The sequence below is a fragment of the Drosophila sechellia genome, chromosome 3R (assembly GCF_004382195.2).
Source record: "Drosophila sechellia strain sech25 chromosome 3R, ASM438219v1, whole genome shotgun sequence".
Taxonomy (NCBI): domain Eukaryota; kingdom Metazoa; phylum Arthropoda; class Insecta; order Diptera; family Drosophilidae; genus Drosophila; species Drosophila sechellia.
The window spans coordinates 21973820-21997076 of NC_045952.1; the positions used below are offsets into that span (position 1 = coordinate 21973820).

Genomic DNA, 23257 nt, shown 5'->3' on the forward strand with positions numbered 1-23257 from the left:
TCGTGAAGTGAAAAATTTTCTCTAATCTACGCTGATGGCACGCATTTGTAGCCCCCCGCCAAACGATGCCGGCAGTCTGGGGCCGGGTACTTTGATTTTGACTGACAAGTGCCGCCTGCCTGCTGATGCGCCTGCTGCTGAACTGATGCTGCTGTTGCAGTTGCCGCTGCTGCTGCAGTTGTTGCGATCCGTTGTTGACATGCGCAGCTGCATGCGCTTTCGTGTGCACTCAGCTCCTTTATTGGAGAAAATTATTTCAGACCTCGGCCAGACCCATCTGCCATCTTCATCCGCCATCTGCGTAACGAGCTGAAACTAATTAACCCACGTCGGACCCAAACAGCGGACACGGGGCGCATCTTAATTGTCAATAAAACGTTTTAGATTTCTTTATTTTTAATGCTTGCAATACTAAAAAAATTAATGCAAAACTTAACTGCAGATGGATGGTGTGTGTGTGGAGTGTGTGTATGTATGTGTGTTTCATGTTTGTGTGTGTGTGTGCATAAATAATAACTAACAAAGATTTAACTAAGATTTCAATGCGTGGCTTAGCCTAGGCTTGGATATAAACAAGGATCGTTCTCTATGTACATTAACTATGAAGTTCAATAAATTAGCAGAAAATACTCGTATTGCAAAGTGTACACAGTTTATAACAAATCGTTAAAAACGGTACATAACCCAAACACCATTGAAGATATTTCTTGCGTAATCTAAACTATTGTCCATTAAAAACTATCACAAAATAATTGGCAGTTTAATTAACCACTAACTACGGCTGATTTATCAGTTAGCTTAGCCTAAACAATACACTAGTTGGGTGAATGTGGTGTGTTATCTTTAATTATAGGGAATTTCGCCTTAGTAATGCGCCTTGTGTGTTGCGTTGTTTATCAAATACAAAAATAATGGCAAGTGCAAGTTGAGTTTGCTGAACATATGGTGTGTAAAAGTAAGTAGTTGGTAAGGTAATGCTTGTGCCCCCCCTTTTATTTATGCTGAATGCCTTCGAAGTTGGCTAACACTCGGCCCAAGAGATCAAAGAGATCCTTGAAGGAGAAAGGAGCGGGAAATTGCTGTAGGATGAGCTCCGGAGGATGCGTTTCGAATTTAGTGCCTCAGGTCAGTGTTCCTCCCTCAAATATTTGGCATTACAAACTAATAAAATACTACTACTAACATTATGAACGCGTATATTTAATATATACATTAACACTAGCAAACAAATTTATGCTAATTTGGGCAGAGCAACTAAGAAAACAAATACTTTTAATTTACAGGAAACACGCATCGGGCTGGGCAACTTGAAGACTCTGAAGAACTGCGGGTGATCAGGAAACTTGATATATAAATCGAAAATTCAAAGGCGGTAATTATTCTAGTTGGGGGGATTTCTTTAAGGAATTCCCTTTATCGTTTTGCAAGGAAGCGTTTGGCCTCTGTTTGATATCACCACTCGTGGAATTGCTTCATTAGCTTCGTTACACTTCTATTTCTACGCGCCTAGCATAACTATTTATACTTTAGTTTAACTTTAGTTATTAAAATCTTCAAAATTTGGCACATTTAAATTTAATTTGTTTGAGTAAATGTACATTAAGTTGAGTATTGTATTTGGAAGTGCTTCGAGTGTGTGTTTGTCAGTGTGTGTGGGCATATAGGAATTGCACAGAAAGCTGAAATAGGAATTCATTCATAAATTCGAGTTTGGGAGTACGAGTATTTAGGTATTAACAGTAGTAATAGTTTTTCTACACTTTCATTTCATTTGTGTGTGTATCTGTGTATATTGTAATTTGTGAGTAAGGAACAAGAAATAGTTAAAACGGGGGAATCCCCGCTGCCGGTGCTCACTACCGATTGGCAAGGAGTCCATTGGCAGGTGGCAGCACTCCCCCAGGTGGCGTATTGGGATTGCTGATCATCACGGGCAGCGAAGGAGGCACCACTCCTCCACCAAGTTGCTGTTGCCGCTGGTTGAGCGAGGCACTGACCGATCCCGCCGAGGATCCACTCGATCGTTGGTGCTTGCCGGATCCTCCCTTGATAATGTTTCCATTGTTCTTCTGGGTCATGTGCGTCTGGTAGTGCTTGGCCAGATGAGCCTTCTGCCGAAAACTCTTGCCACAAAGCGAACAGGCGAAGGGCTTCTCACCCGTATGCGTGCGTATGTGCACATTCACCGAGTACTTATCCTTGAATCCCTTGGCGCAAATGGAGCAGTAGTGTAGGGAACGTTCCTTTCGCTGCGTGCTGCCCGAGGAGGAGGATGAACTGCCACCGGAATTGGCTGGCGGACTATTGCTGCTGCTGCTGGCACTGCCACTCGACGAGGAGCTGCCACTTCCACTGCCTGCTATCAGCGGATTGCCACCACTACTCTGGTTGTTGTTGGCCACGTTCGGATTATTGTTATTACTACTGCTCCGTTTGTACGCCTTCTTGGCCTTGACAACACCTCCGCCGGAGCGGACATGGTTGCTGGCGGCGGAAGCCACCACCGCCGATGTGGGTGATGTGGAGGTACTGACCTCCGGCTTCAAAGGTTGCGGTGGTTGCAACTGACCGGCCGATGTAACTGCCGGACTGGGTGAGATTTGCATCAGCACATCATTGGAGGGTACGTAATCCCCGGGAGTTGGTGTTCCTGCTGAACCAGCACTGCAAAACTGCTGCACTTCGTTGGCGATGCGCTTGATCTTCTCGAAATCATCGCTGAAGGCATTCTCCAGCGATAGGAACATATCGTCCACCAGAATATTGGCATTCCCATTATGTGGCTGCTGCTGTTGTTGTTGCTGCTGCTGTTGGGAACTTAGATGGATGCCCTGGGCCTCGTCGAACATCTGGGCGGCACTCAAAGTGGAGTCCGCAAAGCCCAAAGCGGCTGCCTCATCGGCAAATAGCAAACGCCGCATGTCCTCATCCTTGACCACCGGCATGGTCAAACCGTTTTGCATGTGCAAACCCTTGGCGTAACCCTTTCCCTGCAGGGCACTCCGCAGCAGCGATTCCGCCGTGCTCTGTTCCGTTTCCGTATTGTGATCCGCCATGTGCCAGTCGTTGTTGTTATTCTGGAATTGAGCCAACTGCTGGCCCAAATCATTGCCACCCGCCAACGAGATGGCCGTGACCAGCGAGGGCAGCGTCTGTTGTGCCTGCTGACCCTGGTTTTGTGCCTGGGAAATACTGCTGAGACCATCCGTTCCATTGCCGATCACATCCTTGCCATCCGTACTAAAGCCACTATCGTCGTAGGGATACTCTGATTTGATGTAGCCCGGAAAACTGCCCAGCAGACTGTCCAGATCCAGCGAAGTGGGCAGCTGTTCGGCCTCCGAGCGCTTCAGCCAGGGCTCGCCTCCATTTAATACTGTCAGGGTGTAGATCTGGCCATCGGTGGTGTCCAGGCTGCTGATCGTGTCGCTGCTGCTTCCCGCTCCACTGGAAGCCGCCGACGAGCTGTTCGCATTCGGTTGCTGCTGCTGTTGTTGCTGCAACTGCTGTTGCTGCTGGTGTTGCTGCTGTTGCTGAAGGTGACCCTGCGGCGAGGTGGGACTGGGCTGATTGGTGCTGGCGGATCCACCATTGCTGGTGCTAGTTGTGACCGACTGCTGTTGCCAGCAGTAGCGATCGAGGTCCTCGAAAATCGAGTTGGAGTCAAGGCGACTGTTGTCCTTGTCCTGGTGCCAAAACTGCAAAGAGTGTAGGATGATTTGGAGTGAATGTTGTGGTTGCAACTAGAACAATTTACTACTTTCTGATAGTATCTAAAAATATCTTTTTTAATATTTTGTTCTTAAGAATTGTTTGTAAATGTGCAGTTAACTTAATAGCATACCTCGTAGCCCTGTAACGTGGGATCGCCACCGTTGCTGGTGCCGTTGCGGTTGCCCACGGGCACCACGACTCCACCGCCACCGCCTGCACCACCGCCTCCGCCGTCGTGGATCATGTTGTTGCTGTTGGTTCTCGCACCACCGCAGAGGCTCTGCTGCTGGGATTGCGACGTAATGGGCTGGTGCACCACCTGGACGTGGTTGTTATTATTATTGTTGTTGTTGTGGCCGTTATGACTGTGGGGCGGCTGTTGGTGGTTCTGGTGGTGCTGTTGCTGCTGCTGATGCAGACTGACGCCCAACGACTCCACACCCACGCCCACGCCCACACCTATGCCGATGCCCATATCGGGACCAGTCACAAAGTCAAAGAAGTCCGCCTTCGAGAGATCCTCGGCACGAAAGGACTCGCTGATGTCCATGCCAGCCGCTGCGGACATATCCTCGGTGCCGATCATTTGCTGAGCTTGAAGCGCCAGAGTAGCGCCTTTAAGAACCAGGTACTGGTTAAATCCAAGTTAAGGGGTTATGCTGGAAAAGAGAAGATAGCAAAGTTAGCTATTGTATTCTTAACGCGACTTTATCAGGACTTTGTATGCTACATTCTTCCCGCTTTTATTTTAAGTGAAAAATTCTTAAAATACCCATACACCTGTTTACAGCGGTTTCGATTTCGCTTCGGGTTTCGATTTCGGTTTTGGTTTCTCAATTTCTCCAACACACACACACGCGCATTGGGGCCTGGCCTGCATTAAAAGTCACACCAATTGATTACAGCCACTTGTCAGTTGGCCACTTAAGTCAATCAGTCATTCGCATTCGCTTATTCTAGCCACATGGCCCGAGCCTGCATTCCGGCCATACTTGCATTTTAATTTGAGGCAGTCTCGGCCGGCTCTGCCTCTTAGCCAGTTAGCTGGCCAGCTAGCCGGCTATCTGCAAACAAATAAATCAAACTGACAGAAGGGTGACAAAGTGTAAACACATTTGGCGTGCTCGACTCGTAAATCTCTCGGACTTTTGGCTAATGCCAAATTCTGCCAACCTGTCGCTGCGACAGTTTTTTCCACAATTTGGCCAGCACTTTTTGTTTCACTCTCGACTTGTTTCATTTGCATAGATTCGGCAAGTGCTCGGCATTTAGAATAGTTTGCAAAAAAATATATATATATATCTTGGCTACCGTGTAGCCCATATCGGGCGTACCCCTAAGGTGATCGAACTGTATGTCTGTGGTTATTTCAGTTAGCGTATCGCAAACGTACCCCCGAGTCGTGTTCTGGCCAATGTGCCAAATGTTCAAATTGTCAAGTTGATTCTACTCCTTTTTTTTTGTTTGTTTGTTTTGTGGTTTGGTTACCCCAAAACACTGACACTGACACCGACATGGAAACCATCTGACTCCCAGTCGGTTGGGCTTATGTGTGCATGAAAAATGGACCTTACGGCCTGGCAGCGTGAGAACCACAAACAAAAATGACTTAACAAATTTGCATGGCTCGTAGAGCTGGCTTGCATACTTTAGATAAGGGCAGAGCAGCGTAGAGAAAATGCCGCTGTTGGAAAATATTTCAGATGCTGCTGCTGTAGAAACTTTTAAGTGCAATATCTGAGGGGAAATCAAACTGGCAGGGGAATCTGGAAATAGCGAAAACGGCAGCAGGCACTGAGAATAACATTCTGTTTTCACTGATTGTTTAAAATGCTCAATCAAAGGTTTCATAAGATAAATTAAATGGGTTTTTAAGAATTAAATAATTATTTTAAAATATTTAAAGTAGTTTAAGCCCGTTTTTTATAATGCTAAAGTTCGCCTAATTTTTTGTGAAAAGTGGGTTTTTAAACTAAATTAGGCATTATACATAATTGATTCATTTTGGCTTAAAACCTGAAAATCATAATGTGTATTTGTACAATATAGTCCTATTTTTCTACGTGTTGGTCAGCAGCATCAACACCTGATCGGTGGGGCCACTTAAAGGAGGCAAAGGCTGGCCAACAAGTGCAGGCCATTTGGGAAGCGGCCAGTTAACATTTTTAAGGCTCTCGAGGTGAGCTCGTTTCCCGGCTTTTCCCTCGCCTTTATCGCTGCTCCAAAGAAAAAAACTGACAATAAAAAAAATGAAATTTCACCAAAACCGAAACGCTGCGTAATCATTTGTGGTCATTTGCCTGCCAACTGACAGCGGCACCGAGGTCTGCCTAGTAGTTTACTTAATAATCATGTTTAAAATGCAGAAATTACTTTATATATACTTTATGGCCAGCAGCGGGGAAAAGCGCCAAACAGAACGGGCAAAAAATATGAAATAAAATAATAAGCCTTTGTTTGAGCATTTTGGCGCTCAAATATTGACTAATTTGAGCACGATTATTGTGATTTGGATGCGGGACCGAGTCGGGAAAGAAAGAAAGTTGGCCATCCAGCCATCCAGTCAGCCAGTCAGCTATAGAGCCAAAGGAGACGTGCTCATATAACTGGCGGCCAGCCAATCATGGACGTGGTCGCCATGGATATATCTTCGTATCTGCTGGATGTGGATGTGCATGTGCCGGGCACATGCATCTTCCCAGCCAAAGCCATGATGAAGATGCATGCGAATGCGAATTCGAATACGAATGGTGAATAGGATGGGATGGGGGTCTGATGCTGCATGGTAATCGCAATCGTAATCGTAGAAATTGTTAGCGCATTTTGGCCAATGCAAACAGCCTGAGGCGGCATCATTTAAAAAACATGATAGCATGATGGGTTTTATGTTTCGGGTTGACTGTTAGAGCGGTGGGGGTATTCGATTATGGTCCATAAATAACAAACGATTCAATAATTTAAATGTTTTTAATTAACCTCGCTCTCTGGCATATTTATTCACACAATTTGGTAGCGAGGCAGCCCATGATTTATTCGACTATGTAAATTGCGGTAGACAAAGGCAAATGCTTAAGAAATATGTGCAAAAATGTGGCAATTTTCGGCACAATTTCTTTGGTCTAGCCCGGCCATGATTAGCGTCCCATAAGCTACGTCTTTGTTGCGGGCGTCAAGCAAAAAAAAAAAAAAAAAAAAATGGCAAGGAAAACAGCAGTAGTCAATAGGCAGCCATCGTCTGAGATTAGTTTATGTACAGGAATTTTTATATTGCGGTTACACAATTTTCTCCAGCTTGCTTGGTTATAGTTAACCCCCACTCTTTCAAGACAATCAATGAAAATCACACGCTTTGGCTGCTTCTGCTTTGGCCGATTTTTCTTGGCGATATTGTCGCTTTGACTGCACGATTTTCCACGCATTTTTAACCCAAATACCGTGCTAAACGATTTTTTAATGTCTTCACTAACAAGTTTCAATTACCAATCGTCAAATGCGTGCGCATAAAAACCGAAACCAGTTGTAGTTATACTTAAACCGCCTGGCCGCACCACCAGCACCCCCTCTAGCGGTGGCTCAATCAATTAAAATAATTCGCCTGATTTCATAAAAGAAGACCAAAGCGCAAAGGAAGACAATGTGGCTGTGGCTGGCGGTGGGGAAATGGAAAAACCTGCTGGTTGGCGACTTTGAGGCAAGTTGATTCACGTACCGCAATCAAATTGCACTTCGATTGGCCAAAATGGAGCCATCAGTGGAAAGCGGCAGTCGTCGTCTCATCGACTCGTAATCACTTTTATTGAGATAAACGATGGGGCGTTTCGCGTTGCGTATACGCAGTGTGTGCGCGTGCACAATGTGATAATTGTGCGGGTAAAAATGGGTTAATCACGTCTGGCACATATTTAATGATGAAGAAAGCAGCTTGAACTTGACTCTGCTGCATACTTTTGGGATTCACCTGCATGGCCTGTTGAGTAATCGTAATGTTGACTATCAATAATAAACGACTGTGCACATTCAAATTGCTAAATTCCCAAGCGACGCATAAATTTCGAAACCCATTCGAAGACCGCTCGTAAAACGCATCAAACACGCACGGGAGCTTGCAGCTGCAAATTTCTGCACCGCAAATTGTCATCGTTAGCCAAGTGAGACCAAGTTGGCCATAAGGCAGTCGATCATTTTTCAGCCAGATAATTATCGCCCACCAGTTGAGAGCCTGCCCCCAAAAAACCAAATAGAGCCGGATATGCCAGTAGTTGCTGTTCGTAGTCAGTTGCTGACCAATTGACCAATAGCTCAGCGAACTGGTGGCTGATAAGAAAATATGCGGCTGCAGCTGGCATGGGGATGCCAGTGAATTGGGCTTATGCTTCAATTGCATGCAAATGTATAATTGAATCAAATGGTCCTCTCCCCGTTGCATTAGGCAACTTTCGAACCCCGCCTAATGAAGTAATCAACGGCCGGCATCTCAGGCTTTTTGCTGCCATTGTCAATCAAAAGTCGCGTTTTTATTGCGCCTGCGTTACAAACCAAATCGCATCAAGATGTATTAATCATTTTGGCCGCTGCCTGCGTTGGCGTTGAGGAACACTGAGCATAAAACTGGACATTTATCAAAATTCATATGTTTTCTGCAGGATAAGTTATGATTGGTCTATCTATTTATTATAGAAATCTTTCTTAAAATATTGTAGGGAATACGTTTTCAATGTGTTGAGAATGTTTTAAGCGTAATGTGTTCGGATATAAAAGTATGTCAAATTTGGTACTAGTTTTTTCTGAGTGCAGCGGCAACCGGCAACAGTTAGCAGCAACAACCAACAAGCAACAACCGGCAACGGCATTGCCATTGCTTTATCAGCTGGCGCAGATCTCTTTGGCATAGCCAGGCGTATAAAAAAACGCCAAATAACTACAGGCGAGACGGGCATGATTAAAATGCGCAAAAATGGCAAACTCCAAATGGGCGCTGCTCGGCGGTAACAGCAACAGCTACAACAACGGCGTGTGATGTACACGCGGCGCATTTCAATTCCATTTGATTAATGACAAAGCCGTAAAAGCAACTGCATGAAGGGGCAGCCAGCTAACGAAGATGTTGCTGATTGGCCCGCTCTTGCGTCTTGGCCACATTACGACTTATGTACATTTGGACTCACATGCGCAGTCTTCCGCCGCTGTTGTCAACTGTCGGATGCAATGATGCTGCTCCTTCAGGATCGTTTCCTTCATTTATATGTTTGACCATAAACATTATGTGAGCATTAGGCAGCAAGCAGACAGCTCATAAGGCAATCAGAGCCACGAATCAATAGGGCAGCCAGCTAGCAGCTAGCTGCCACGAATGCAAATTGGCAAGTGCAGGCTGGAAGTAGAAAGTGTTGTGCCACCCACGCGGCGAATCTGCATAAATACTGTCCACCAAATAAGGCCAAGAGAGTGCCTAACGGCCTTGCGCCAGTGGGTGCTGCTCCCGCTGTTGCAACTGATGTTGCTGCTGCAGTTGCTGTTGCATCTGTTGCTGTCGTGCCTTGCAACGTCGCAACATGGCACAATAAATTTCAAATTTGCTATGAAACTTGTATCAGAACATGTCCATCTTGGCGGCCCACACTCTCGCGGCAGCCCCCCTGCTGATGTTTTGGGTGAAAATTTTCGTGTGCCCGCCTGCGACTTTCACAGCGTCTTAAGTGCAACGCCAGCATTTACACTCAGCAAAATACATGGTTCCACCACGTTTTACAAGTAAAACATTCTTTAATCTGTATTTCTCGTTCTAGATATCAGTGCAGCTACTTTTCAGAGTGTAAACCAACTTTTTGGCTCGTCATACATTCTCTTGGGCCACGTGATTAATGCCTTAATTAGTGCAGCGCTCAATCAATTTTGGGCCAGTTAGTCGGTTAGTCAGAACCCAACCCAGAAAAATATGATTGGCAATTGTTTGGAGCGGGGTCATTTATCAAAATCAATACGGGAACGAACGGTCTCAATGCCGATGCCAGAGTAATAACAAGGCTAAATGCCGAACTCAGCGGACGGACAGCCCCCCAAGTCACAGAAATTTGCATTTTAACAAGTTAATTTTTTCAGCTGCCGCCGCTGCTGCTGCTGTTGCTGTTCTAAGTCATTGTAAAACGGTAGCGCACGAATTTTGGCAGCCTTTACTTTCAGTTGGCTTTTTGACTGGCGACATAATAATGACAAACCAGAAACAAAAAGCTTGAACACAAAATCTGGAAAGAAACACAGAACTGCATTCATTGCCCAAGCGTGACATGTTAATTGAGTTTAGATATATTTTCCTGATTTTTTGATTATGTCTTGGGGTGGGTGGGCGTTCACCCCGCCGAGTGAGCAAACATTTTTGACAGCCAAATTGGATTGATATGAAAATATATAGAAATTAAAGTATTAAAGCATTTACGTGGTGAGACGCCTCTGCCCGGAATCATGATAACTTCATTGATTTAGCCAAACGAGCAGAGTCGAGCCACCACCACCGACGCCGCCGTCGAAGACATTGAAACCAAATCGTGAGCTCTGGGCTAACAATCAAATTGGCGAAAAGAAAACCAACAATTCTGGCTGTTTTGTGTCGGAGAGTCTGTGACGTGATCGCTGCAGGCGCCACTTGGCAGCCAAACAAAGGAGACCGGGCCAGGACTGGCCAGAAATTCTGGCTAATCAGCACAGACAAAGGGTGACGCTCCCATGTATTTAGTTTGAAGGCTGACTGCCATTCATTATTGCCATTTAACCGGTCAGGCTGTTTGGCGGCATTCATAGGTGTGTGTACACACCAAAAGAGCCGTAATATCCTACCCAGTAATTTGTTTGGCTGTCATGTCAGAGTGCAATGAAAATATTTTCACTTGCCCATCAAACGACACAGCACTTGACATGAGACAGCCAACGTCAAACATTCCGCAATGCCACCCAAAAGGCATCTTCATAAATATTTTCCAAGCAACGGGAACGGCAGCAGCATCCAACACTCCCACTCCCACATCCCAAAATGCCTTCAACAAACATCGTGTGCTGTCTGTGGGCTCCTTGAAGTTTCTTCTTTTTCGCTTTATTTGCCTCGATCGAAATGATTTCTCCCTCTGTGGCGTCTTTTTCATCATCATCATTAAATTCGTCAAGATGCAAATTTCTAGCCCGTTGTTTGTTGTTCGCCAGTCGTGCTCATCTTCCCGGTGGCAACAAAAGCTAGAAAAAAAATATTTGTAAAAAAGGGGAGGAGTGGGTGTGGGAGTGGGAGTGGGCGAAATGGGTGGGAGGCCAGGCAGCCATCAGTCTGACATTTCTTGGCTCTGACATTATTCGCTGACTTTTGGCTCTGCCACACGGCTAAGCACAATTTATTGTTATGGCCCGGCTCTTAGGGCCACCTGTGGGCGTTGCTTTGGCCATATATGTAAAGCCGATCTGATTTGATCCGATATAAATATATATAAATATAGCGGACATGGTGATATGTATAACTCATAGCTGAACGAGGTACATAAATTGCTCGTGACTGCAATTAGACAATTGTCGCCGTCATCCGAACTCACTCAGCTCAGAAGCTAATGAATTTTTATTTCTATATGTCTTACAAGACAACAGCAGTAGGGCAATGGCAACAGCAACAACAGCCACAGAGAGCAGAGGCTTTAGTGTGTTGGTGTTGCTCTTGTTGCCGCTGCTTGTATAAATTACCATAATAACAAATTACGGATCATTAAGATTGTCAGCTACTTCGTTTCAATTAATTAACCATTAATTACAAACCGCCTGAGCTGCAGAATGTGGTAACCAACGACAAATGCTGCACATGAGCAATAAAAGAGCAGCACTGCCTGGTGCAGCAGCAACGGCATCAGCAACATCAGTGCAACATTTGCAGCAGCAACCATATTAGCCACGACGAAGACAACAACGACAACGGCAACAAGAAGCCAAAATTAATGCAATAGAAGAGGCAGCCAGCGGCAAGTGAAGAAAAGCACCGGAGAAATAGAAAAAAGCAGCTGTGCGCAAATATGCAAATTTCACAGAGTAAAACAGCAGCTACAAACAGCAACAGAAAATGCTGCAAATATGCTAAGAGACTTCACTTTCAATATATAGCAAAGGATGCTTAGCCTGTTGTTGTTTGTCGCTTTTGCCAGTTGCACAAATTGTATTTTACCATATAAAACAATTTCAGCTGCTAGACAAAAGAAACTCAACTCAACGCGAAGCGAATCGAGCCAAACACATTGTCATATACCCCGAACCGAACATACAATACACAATGCACCTACAGAAACGAAACGAAACTGTGACAAAAGCACCAAAAACCATACAAATACAAATTGAAAGTGAAACTCCAGGAAAAAATCCAAATGGAAACTAGAAATTTGCATAGAAATGAATTTGCAAGAGTTTGTCGCGTCTGGTAAGTATGGTTATAGCTGGATTATGTTGGATTAAGTGCTTGGGAATGGGAAAGGGAGGCCTAAGAAAATGATTGCGTTTGCCAGACCGCTTAATTGAGGGAAATATCCCACGGGCCACATAGTCAATCCATAAGTTCTTCGGAAATTAAGCTTAAACTTATAGTTGGTATTTAGAAAGAGCAAGCGAGAACTTAATCCAAGGGTGCTGACAGACTTTTCTCAAGATCAATCTATAATCGATTTAATAACTTTGCACTTGATTTTATTATAATGGTTCTATAATATACTCCCACATTTTTTTCCGACTTTGCCTTATTATATGTAAAGCTTAATGGGTTCTGTTCTTTGTATCCATTTAGCACGTTATATTAGATGGCAAAGTCAATTGAAAGTCAATTAAATAATTTACCTAAGCCACTACCGAACACCTTATAATTCCATTCATCAAGAAAAACATATCGTTAATTTTATAGATTTACCAATTTATTTTATTCGATTTGCCAGACACCGTGCAAATCGGCCATAACTCTGCGGTCCCCAACTTATTGATTGCATGTACTTGATCTATAAAGAATATGGTCTTAGTGCGCTGTGCTGCTCGCACTTCTTTTGCCGCATGACTTTATGACAAGCGGTCTAGGTAGCCAAGTTCGTTGCCTAAGTCTTTTGTATTGCGACTGGGCATGCAAATATTTGCATATAGATTTACACACCCACGGGCCGAGTCGCAGAATGCCTTGGCAACAATGGGGTGCCAGAGCCTCCTTTACTTGTTTAATATATGTAGCTATATAGATACGATGCCAAACTTTAAATATATTACACTCTAATGCCTTTTAAGCCGAAACTATAAATTTCTTATCGCCGATCGAAAATCAAGCGTGCTCACCGCAAGTCACAGTCAAAAAGCAAAGCCAGGTTTTGCTTTTGGCCACTGGCACTGGGTCTTTGGCTGCTGCGGATAGTTGCCTGTAACTGAGGCACACACCCTAGTTGGCTCACTCGTGCGTCATATTCAAATGCGGCCAGATCCAGGTTTTCAGCTCCGGCTCCAGGTCGCAGATTGCGTCCGCAAGATAAGCCAATGCCAGCGCCACTGTTTCGATGACTACGGGAGTATGGCAGCACGGGAGTACGGGGCTAACTGCGACTACTTGGACTACCATCGAGTATCTATCGCATATGGCATTCTTTCAAAGGCCGTTGGCCAGAGACTAGCAACGCTAACGGATCGGGCAAGCAGGAACCGAGGCGGCCATAAATGGCCAAAATGCATGCGCTGCCTTAAAAAGTCAAATGTGTGGATAATAATTTTGATTTATTGCCACAGCATCGCGCCCAACGAGCCACCGCAATCGGCAATATGGGCTAGATAACTCTATATAACTATGTTGGGGCATTTTGGGCATTATCAGGGGGAGGCTCAACCTGCTGTTTGATATTTTCCTTCCCTCGGTTTTTTTTTTTGGGGCGTGTGTTGCGGTGTGGGGCGTGTGCCTAACATGCTAATGAGCCAACTTTAAGTGGACCAATCGCGGTGCGGCTAGGCGTCTAACAATGCCCACGTTTGCTAACAATATGAATTTTAAGGTCTCAGTGTTTTTTTTATTTTGTTTCTCTCGTTCGAATACCTTTTTTGCATAATTTATACATTTTGAGGTAGCCCAGACTGACCGCAACTCTTTCCCGTTTTGCCTGCATTTTAATTATAAAAGCAACTCGTGCCAGACGCGAAATCGAAACGAATCGAATCGATAATTTGCATGAGCAACGCCCGAATTCCCGAATTTTGCACAATCAATACAATAATTACAATTGAGATGTGTTTTTTTGCTGTTTTCGGCTAGTCCAAGAAGTTTACATCTCGGCTGAAAAGAAAAGAAAGTCGCCAGCCTTACTTTCTCGACGTTTATCAGCCAACTCGGCTTTCGTGTTCGCTTATCGCCAGCAGCTGCAGAGTCATTCATCTTGTGGCCAGCAAATGAATCTGCAAATAAAGCTGTTGCCCCGGTGATCTGTCAGTCGTGCTACCCCATCCGCTTTTAATTGCAGTCCAAATTGAAGCTGACATTTATGCCTGCACTCCATTTCCATTGCGAAACCCCTCCCAATCCTCTCCTGGCCAGACTAATTGCCCAGAATGCGGAGACTCGCAAGATGCTTAAATGCTGAAATCCCCCTCTTGAATATGTCCTCCTCTAACGGGAGTGCACCTCAGACGATCAAATGCAGACGATCAGATGCAAATTGAGCTGTTCGGTGGACTTGTAGTTGCAGTTGTACGCACAATTAGTGTTAGTCGTTTGCCCGGGACAACACTCAATGGCAATTAGGGTCGGCTGGCGTACAAATCCATTGCAAAATGCCAACAGCTGTCAGTGTGTTTGTTGGCCAGCGTATCTGTGTGTGACAAGTGTGCGCCTTCTTGTTGTTGGCCACTCGACAGGGGCACGCAAATTGTAATTTATGTGACAAATTTTTATGTACCAATAGCGAAAATTTATTGGGAGCGCTTGCCGAGATTCTCGGGTGGCTCGATATCGAGAGGAGATCTTCAGTTTATGATGAGCCCCCTTAGACTCCTCGTATTGGTCGTTAAATGACAAAATTGTTTCGGAAGTAGAGCCACTCGATTGTGAAGAGGCCTTTATCAGGGATTTTAATAATGATAATCTTTCATGGCTCCTTTTCTATTCTAATACTGTTTTTCTGGGATCAGAATATTGCTGTACAATTAAGGAAAAAATATTAGATTATGGATTAGAATTTTTATTGTCAGTATACTTACTAGCAGTCAGTCGTTTTTCAAACCTTCTTAGAGGATTCATATAAAGACGCCATACTATATTCATCGCTGCTAATCTTTTCTTACTACTACCAAACTGAGTTCGAAGCATTTAAGACGTCAGTCAAGTTCTGGGAAATCTATAAAATATCCGCCAATTGGATCCCTGTTCGTTTCTGATACAAATCTTCCTGGAAACAAACGCCGTCGATTGCACTCGAGAACAAAAAAAAAAAAAGATGGACCAGCACTCGAGGCTGGCATGATCGCCAAACGGCAGTCCAAGATTCCAATCCATTCATGCCGGAAGCGATTCATTCACAACGTGTTGACTACGCAGGCCATAAGCCAAGTCACATTCGACTATCATTTATCACTTGAGAAGCGGCAGCGACTTAAGCCAAATCTACGAGTATTTAAGCTGGTAAAGTGTTCGAAGAGTCTTTGTTCGGCGATTTGTCAATGATGCAAGCTTATGGATTTGGCTTCGACTTCGACTACTGCCGATAGAATTTCCCAAGCGAACCCATTCATTAAGTGGTGTCCGTCCCTCGCAGCGGGACGGCTACCAAATAGGAATCAATATAAATATTTCGGATTTCGTGCTTAAGACAAAACAAAACGAATTAGACGCATTTAAATACACCGATCGAAATCGATTTGCATTTAAAATCGAATCAAAGATTTCTAATTTCATGCTACCACCACTGGCTAAGATAATAAAACGCCCACGCTTGGGCAATAGATGCGAACCAGTTTATAGAGCTGGCTCATCAGTCATTTTGATTACCACAAATAACCGGAGCTAGGCAGCCTTTTATTTGCCCCTGCCATTGATGTCAAATAAATTGATCGCCACCGAATGCCTTTTTAAATTCCTCAACTTACAGTTTGTGTGGCTGCTACTGGGGCTTTCAGCTCTGGCTTGGCATGATGGTCCAGTTTGGGGCACTGACTCTGACATATTGCCTGACAATCTCGGTGAAGCAATAAACACACCACAGCTCTAGAATCTGCATAGCATTAAGTCAAAGTATAACCAGCAAAAGGTCAAGACTGAGAACTTGTTTTGTCATTTGCCAAAAATACAGACACATCACCGTGGCAGAGGCAGATAAATAAATTGCTTCAATATCGAATTAATAAAATTCAAATTATTAAAACCATTTCCTGTTCGAACTTTAAACGGAACGGAACGAAACCAAAACAAAACAAACACGCATGTGGTATAAAGGAAAAATAAGGCAAATTTCTTAAAAATATGTGATCTAATTAGTTGAAAGGAGGAAAATTAAATAAATAAAATTCATTTGTCCGCCAGTGTAATTTATTGCATGTTTTGCTCATTAAATTGATTTTTCTCCTTTGATTTTGAGTGCCAGTGTCATTGTCAGAAAACAGGGGACACCGACTTCCATCCGATGATACTTGGGGAAACTTGCAAACTGGGCAGCCAAGGAGTCGAGAAGAGCACGAATGCTTGTTTGTTTGTACGGCGACCGCTGCTGTTGCACTTTTCAGCACGCTCGAGTTTCATAAAAAATGCCAATTAAGCGTGAATATAAGTGCCAGATAATTTTTCAGACAGCAGCCAATGTAACCCAAATTGCCAAAAAACGCGAAAGAGTTACAACAAAGCCAAAACAAGCAACAGGAGCAGCGGAAAGGTAAAAAGTAAAACCAAAAAGCGAAACTCATTTTTCAGGGGTAAGATTCACTAACCAAGTGGAGTTGATGGGCAATATTCTTCGAAATAAATACAATGTTTTTAGCTAATGTAATTTTGTATAAAACGAACATCGCAGACGTTTCTATTAAATGAGTTTTAGATATCTGCTATTTTTCGTAGAATCTCAAGCCAACACAGACATATTTTGGCTTTCCCCTGGCCAACATTGTCAATAGATATCGATGTGAAGTGACCTGCTGACAGGCGGCAATGAGAACTTCAAAAGCCCGCCGCTGACCTCATAATAAGCCAGGTTCATCTCCACTCAGTTTTCGGAGCTCATCTGCCTTCAGGGAGGGCATTCGAGATTCGTTTCGGTTTCAAGTCTCCTGGCTGGCAGCCTTAAAAAATATTTACAGCACTCAAGTGCAATTCAAGTGCTGGGCCAAGTCGAGCGATATGCCCAACAACATCCAAGCAATCCACATCCACATCCACGTCCACGTCCAAGTCCGAATTCGTATCAGGCAAAAACGAGAGCCCCGAAAAAAAGTAAAACTCAGGCCAAGAATAACGAGCCAAAGTGTTTCTTCGTTTTTTGTGTCGGATTTTGAGCATTTTTCATTTCGGAACGACAGGCGAACTGATGTTGACGTCCACGTCTGTATCCAAGTCGCAGCTTGGAATTGAAATTGGAATTTGTGGCATCGTTTTCGGTTTCGTTTACGATTTCGGCCAAGAGACTCTCAGTGCGGCGGCATTGGTACTTTGACTAGTACAATGACAAGAGTTAAGCGATCCCCGAGAGCCAGAAACAATGGTGGTCATGCTCATAAAATGCCCAAATGTCATCGAGCTTTGGCGGTACGAGTAAACACATATATTCGAATATATTCAGATCTTCGCTGTTATCGTGGAGAGGCCCTGAGAGGCGGCGTTGATTTTGATAAATGTTTAATTAATTTTGTGCCTCGCTCGAACATTAAGCCTGGCTATTTTCTGACTTAATGAACAGAAATTAACAACACACTGAGATCACTCTCCGAGGGGTAGAGTTGTGTAGTATGTTGGACCCGAGCCAAGGGGAGACAGAAGCCAACCATGCGAAAGATCTTCAAAGTCTGCGCTTTTTTGGTAAAGTTTCTTCTCGTCTCGTCGGGCTTTTCTCATTTACATTACATTATGCTGGCTCTGGCTACATATTATGAATGAATGTTTACCTACACACATGTGAAAAATGTTGTAATTAGTTTTTTACCAGTTATTTTTTTCCCTTCTTCGCTCAGTGAGTGATTTTCAACAACGACTGCAAATTACAAGTTATTATTAATGTTAACAAGCGAAATCTCCGCGTACTTATGTGTTTATATATGACCGCTCGTATATATATAGTGAAAACTAATTTAGCATGGGTTCGTCCCCCCGGAATCCCCTTGATTTGTTTCGAAAACCTCCACTTTATATCTGTTGTACATTAATGACTGTTCTTGATTTATGTGCGGCGATCAGTGCGGAGCAGGAGGCACCTTCCCCGGCAAGTGGGTCACATGTCCCGTGGGTATTTGTACTTGCAGATGCCCCGAACACGAGGGGCACTAAATGCGGTCATAAAAAAGACAACCTCCCCGGTAGCGCTGACATTACATAGAACCCCCCGAATCACAACCAAAAGCACAAAATACATTCCACAATAATTATGCAAAGAGCCGCAGTGAAGAACAAAAAGCTCGTTGCACAAACGACATCGACACGAACTCATAAAATATGCAAAATGTGTGCCAGCCAGCCAGCAGAAGTCGGCACTCTGCACTCGTCCGACAGCCAGCAACTTGTGTCAATAAAAATCAAGCCAAGCACTGCAAGTGCATCCTCTAACTCCGAGTCCAAGTCCAAATGCAATCCGCTGCACTTGTTCCTGCATGCAGCTGGAAAGCTGTGAGTGTGTCTCGAGTCTAGACAGCAGACAGCCAAAGTCACTTCACATTGCACATTGCGCTTCCTGACTCGGCTGCCTCCAGATTCAATGAGCCATGGCCGCAAAGGATGGTGCACTGAGTTTTTACGACCCACCTATTTATATATATTTGTATGTATGTATGTATAGGATGAACGTATGGGACTGGCTTGCTCTACTATTCCACTATTTGGAGGGGGGAAACAATAAAAAATTCATCTCTGCCATGAAAACGGTAGAGTCGAGAGCTAATCAGGGGCTCAATTTATGGTAAGTCCTCGGGGAATTTGCATACTCCCGCGGCGATAGGATACTATGATCACATAGCATCAACGGTCGGGATCAATGGACAAATCGGTTTATGTACTGAATTCACAAATTGGTAGGAGCAGGAAGCGGCAAAATTCTGGACAGCTTTATGGGGATCGTAAAAAAGGAGAAGTGTTTCGGGCAACATTACTCAAATTAAATCGAAGATCCGGCAGAAGCACATAAAATCGAGTAGATAACTAACACTATATATAAATGTTCCTTTTAAGCTTTTTTGTTGAGATTTAAGCCGTATTTCATTAAACCGAAAATTGTGGAATTTCGAAATACGAGCTAATGACTATGGAAAACTTTTGTACCTTTATTAGAAAATAAATTCATTTGTAGTAAACACATTTTTATGGGAAAATCTCCCTTTGGTAACTATTTTTTTTTTAATGCAGATAAATTCCCTGGCATTTATAGCTGGTAGTAAATAAATTAATAATTACAGCAAATGAAAATCAAACGGGAAAATGTCAGAGGCAAAAGTTCTCAGCGCGGGCCGCAGACAAATGAATTTATGACACATGACGTTGTGGAGTACAAGTACGGAATACAACAATATCGACACCGAACGAACTGAACTGAAGTCGACTGAAGTGTAACTTCCCACTGACCCAATTTACAAGCACTTAATGCCAAAAAGGAGAAGTCGTAGAAGAAATAAACAAAGACGAAAGCCAGGCCGGGGTAATGCATATCAAATAAAGTTCAAGCGACAGCGGCAACACCAACAACACGACAAAAATTATGACCAAAATAGACAGCGCTGCCACCAACAACAACAGGAACAACAACAAAGAAATTTAAATTAAAATCCAAAAACTCCCACACATAAAAGTCGAGAAAGAAACGCCAAAATGAAAAAAATGTACACACATACTACACAACTACCGGAGCAGATGAGAAAAAAAGGTCTGTCAAAATTAAATCATTTCGGTGGCAAACAACATAAACCGATGGTTAAAAGTTGATAATGATGATGCTTGGATAAAGCTCGTTATTACTATGGTTGTTGTTTTTGCCGGCGTTGCTACCTTTGCTACCTTTGCTACCTTTGTGGCTGTCCAGTGCGTTGGTGGCTGGCACTGACAGCGTAACAAATGCTATTTTGACAAAGTGTCTGACATGAGGAGCGTGGAAGCGCAGACCCAGAAAGAGACAAGCGAAACACCGAGGTTCCACAATTATGCGAAAGTGAAAAAAAATATATAAAAATCCAGTGCGAAACGGTTGCTGCGTGTCTGGTACACACACACCTCCTATATAGTTATAAGTATCCCCAAGAGCAGAAGAAATGTATGAAATATTATTTTGTTTTAGCGCTGATAAACATCCACTAAAGTTAAGCGGACGAGCGACCCAGAGTCCATTCCACTTGACGACCAAGCTTCCGGTTTCTTTTTGGGTGAAATTTTCTATGCGCCTGTGGCAGATTTATGTGAGAAAACATAACAACAGCGGCACAACATTTTTCATAGAAAATTATAAACACCGATAGCGAACTTTGGAATTTGCATATTCCCCCCTTTTGTCGCTTTAACACATACGATGGTGTTGTTGGCTGCACGGCACAGGCAACAGACTTTTAATTATTAATATTAGACATTAGAAAATGAATACCAACGAAAAAAGATAAACAAAATCAATCAGTCGGTGGTTTCACAACCCACAGGGGCTTCACATACAAATTAACAGCTTTTATTTCATTCATTTGTCACCGTGTTTCTGGGCAAACATACTAGATTTGCCGTTAATTGAAGAAAATCTTTGACTGTGATTGTGGTCGTGTTACATGGACAAATGAGTGACTAATTTAACGTCAAATAAGTAAACAAAAAGCGCTAAGAAAAGTATATAAGTTTATAAACAGTTATAAAAAGAGAAAATTGCTAGAAATATAATATATTTTTTTAAGTGAAAAAAAAAAACTAAAACTGGCTATAAATGAAAACTTTACAAAACTCGTTCCCTTAATATATTTATACTTTTGAATTCTATATTTAGCGAAGCGATTATGACGGTTCTACTTGTATTCAGAACTGAAACTCAATAATGAACTACGTAATCAGATTATCGTTTCATTCATAATTTTTTTCCCGAATGCGTTAACAAGTTCGTTGCCTAAGTCTTTTGTTCCTGCTCACCAAAAGCAGTGATCAAGAGTTAATACCAAGTTATTCACGAGTGTAGTTAAGTAAAGCTTATCTTCGCCATGAGTTCGTTGCTTCAGTCTTTTGTTTGCATTGCTGAATGCGGTGTTGATTTGGAATTGCTTTTATTAGTTTTATTTTCCGCTTTTGTCGTTTTTAATTTAAACTGGCGACGTTTCACTTTAATAATTTTAATACCTTGAGTTGTTTATTGCCTTCGTTTTAATTAAATGCCATTAAGGTGTTTCTCTTTCCCTCAGCTTAAAGTCAATTGTATTTTTTGCTGTATGAGCCATCGGATTGTTTTTAGGCAGTTCAGTGAAAAATGGATCTTATCTAAAATTGATTTCGCTTTATTTTACTACCTGCACACACTTAAGTTTCGTTTTATGGGTTTTTCCTTACTTCTATCATCAGCGACCGCTTTTTATTGATTAAAGTTTTAAACAATTTAAATAAATAAAACTGATTAATATTCATTGATGGCTAATATATGAGGCTTGTATGTGCCAGTGAAGCTGTGTGCTAAAGCAGCTGCTACTGTCAAGATCGACTAACTTTCTTCCAGCAACTCGCAAAATTATCAATTATGAAGTCATTATTATTTACAGCAAGCCACACATGCGGCTAGCCGATTTTGATTAATAGCTTTTCAAGCTTGTCAAGGGTTTGCCGTTTTCTATTTTCGCAAGCTTAGATTTTGGCAAATTTTTCTTTTTTGCACAGAAGGTGTTGCCGGAACATATTTTTTTCGTTGCCTTTTCTGGTTTTGAGGCAATCGCTGCGCAGTTCTAATTAGCTAATTATACGCTTAATTAGTATATAATTATTACTGCCCAAGCGCTTGGCCTGCTCACGGAATTTACTAATTTAAGCAGGCCAAAAGCGAGATGATTGGCACTATTCAAATGTGTGCAGAAAATCATACACTCAAATGGTAGATAAGGCTTAAATGCCGTTGAGATGCGCTATCAGCGTTTTGTGAAATTTATGTATTTGCCAGCTTTTGGCACAAAAGAACCCAGATCAGAAAAGACAAAGAACTCCTCATAAATGGTTACTAGTCCGGTCAAAATCCTTTTTTATTTTATTTTAATTCTGCTTTGTTTCGCGCTTTTCTGCTCATGATAACTTGCTGGGAATTTCTATAGTCTGTGCGTCATGACTTTCCAAATACAAAACACCAGCGATAAAACTTGAATTTATACGCCTGCGATAACGCAGAGCGGCTTTATATACCGCCACGAAGAATATGATAAAACTATTAAAAAATACCCAAATTATCTATATATATATTAAAAAAAAAACTACCGACATTTGATTTTATTATGGTTCTGCTTTGCATAGATGTGCGACAGGCAAGAATTATAGAAATATCTACGAAATAAACTAAAAACTTGGACAACGAAGTTGACAACCAAACTTGCACTTACCGGTTTCGAATTGGTCAACGTGGTCGGAAAGTTTATCCAATTTTAACAGCTTAATAAATCCACATAAATATGTACGTTTATAGTATATGATACTTTTGTATTCGTATTAAATTGGTTGGGCTACACAAAGATTATTAGTTTTTCCCATGCCTCAGCCCATTATGAGCATTATTTATGGCAACCGATTGTTGAAGACACTCTCACACACATATATCATAGGATCGTCTTATCAGACGAAGCATAATTCTTGGCCTGCATTCATAAATTTGCCAGCCACATTTTCATTTGCATTTGTCGGAGGTGCGGGAAATATTCTTGAACAAAACTAATTTGGCCGGGTTAATTAAAAACTGAGGTCCGTATCGCAGTTTCCGTTGGCGGTGGTTTCCGTTTCGGTGTGATCTTGTGTTGGGTGGGCGACAGGAATCGCGACGACTACAACGGCAACAAGCGATGGAAATTTTCAACGTTCGGCCCGTCGGCAAATGAACTTATACGGAAGTCGCACAGACGAGAGGCGAGAAAACCGAAACAGACGAAAGACGCAACCAAACGGCTCAAAAGTCGAACTCTCCGCTCAAAGCTTTGAAACGCACGCAACGCTCAAACACTTGAAACTGAACTGAACTAAATCTGGCTCTTGGCCAGCATGTCCAAGAAGTTGCTGGCCAAAAGCAGCAGCGGCAGCGACGCCGCCGTCGACTTCGGCCGATCTGCTGAGAGCGTGATGACAACGCCGGCAGAGCTGATCTTTATTGTGTGTTTTTTTTTGGGGGTTTTCGATTTTTGTTTCTGCTATTAT

At 42.9% G+C, this 23257-nt stretch overlaps 2 protein-coding genes across 3 annotated transcripts in view; both read right to left on the reverse strand.

Moving 5' to 3' along the window:
- Positions 1-360: 360 nt before the first annotated feature.
- LOC6607577 (transcription factor mef2A) overlaps positions 361-23257 on the reverse strand; it is a 63766-nt gene continuing 40869 nt past the window's right edge. Inside the window, exons 1-3 of one of the 2 annotated variants that reach the window (XM_032722076.1) lie at positions 22456-23064; positions 3845-4373; positions 361-3698 (exon numbers count right to left, since the gene is read on the reverse strand). In XM_032722076.1, the coding sequence (XP_032577967.1) occupies positions 1857-3698; positions 3845-4300 (2298 nt within the window). In that variant the 5' untranslated portion in view covers positions 4301-4373; positions 22456-23064 and the 3' untranslated portion in view covers positions 361-1856. Of the gene's footprint in view, positions 3699-3844; positions 4374-22455; positions 23065-23257 lie in introns of those variants that run through there. The other variant, XM_032722075.1, reaches the window with a different exon arrangement.
- Positions 17327-17455, reverse strand: LOC116801582. The gene has a single exon (XM_032722078.1). The coding sequence runs from the start codon at positions 17453-17455 to the stop codon at positions 17327-17329; it is 129 nt and encodes a 42-aa protein (XP_032577969.1).

Excerpts from the sequence above, each read along its gene's own strand:
- LOC116801582 (XM_032722078.1), bottom strand. The coding sequence starts at position 17,455 with ATGACATTTGGGCATTTTATGAGCATGACCACCATTGTTTCTGGCTCT.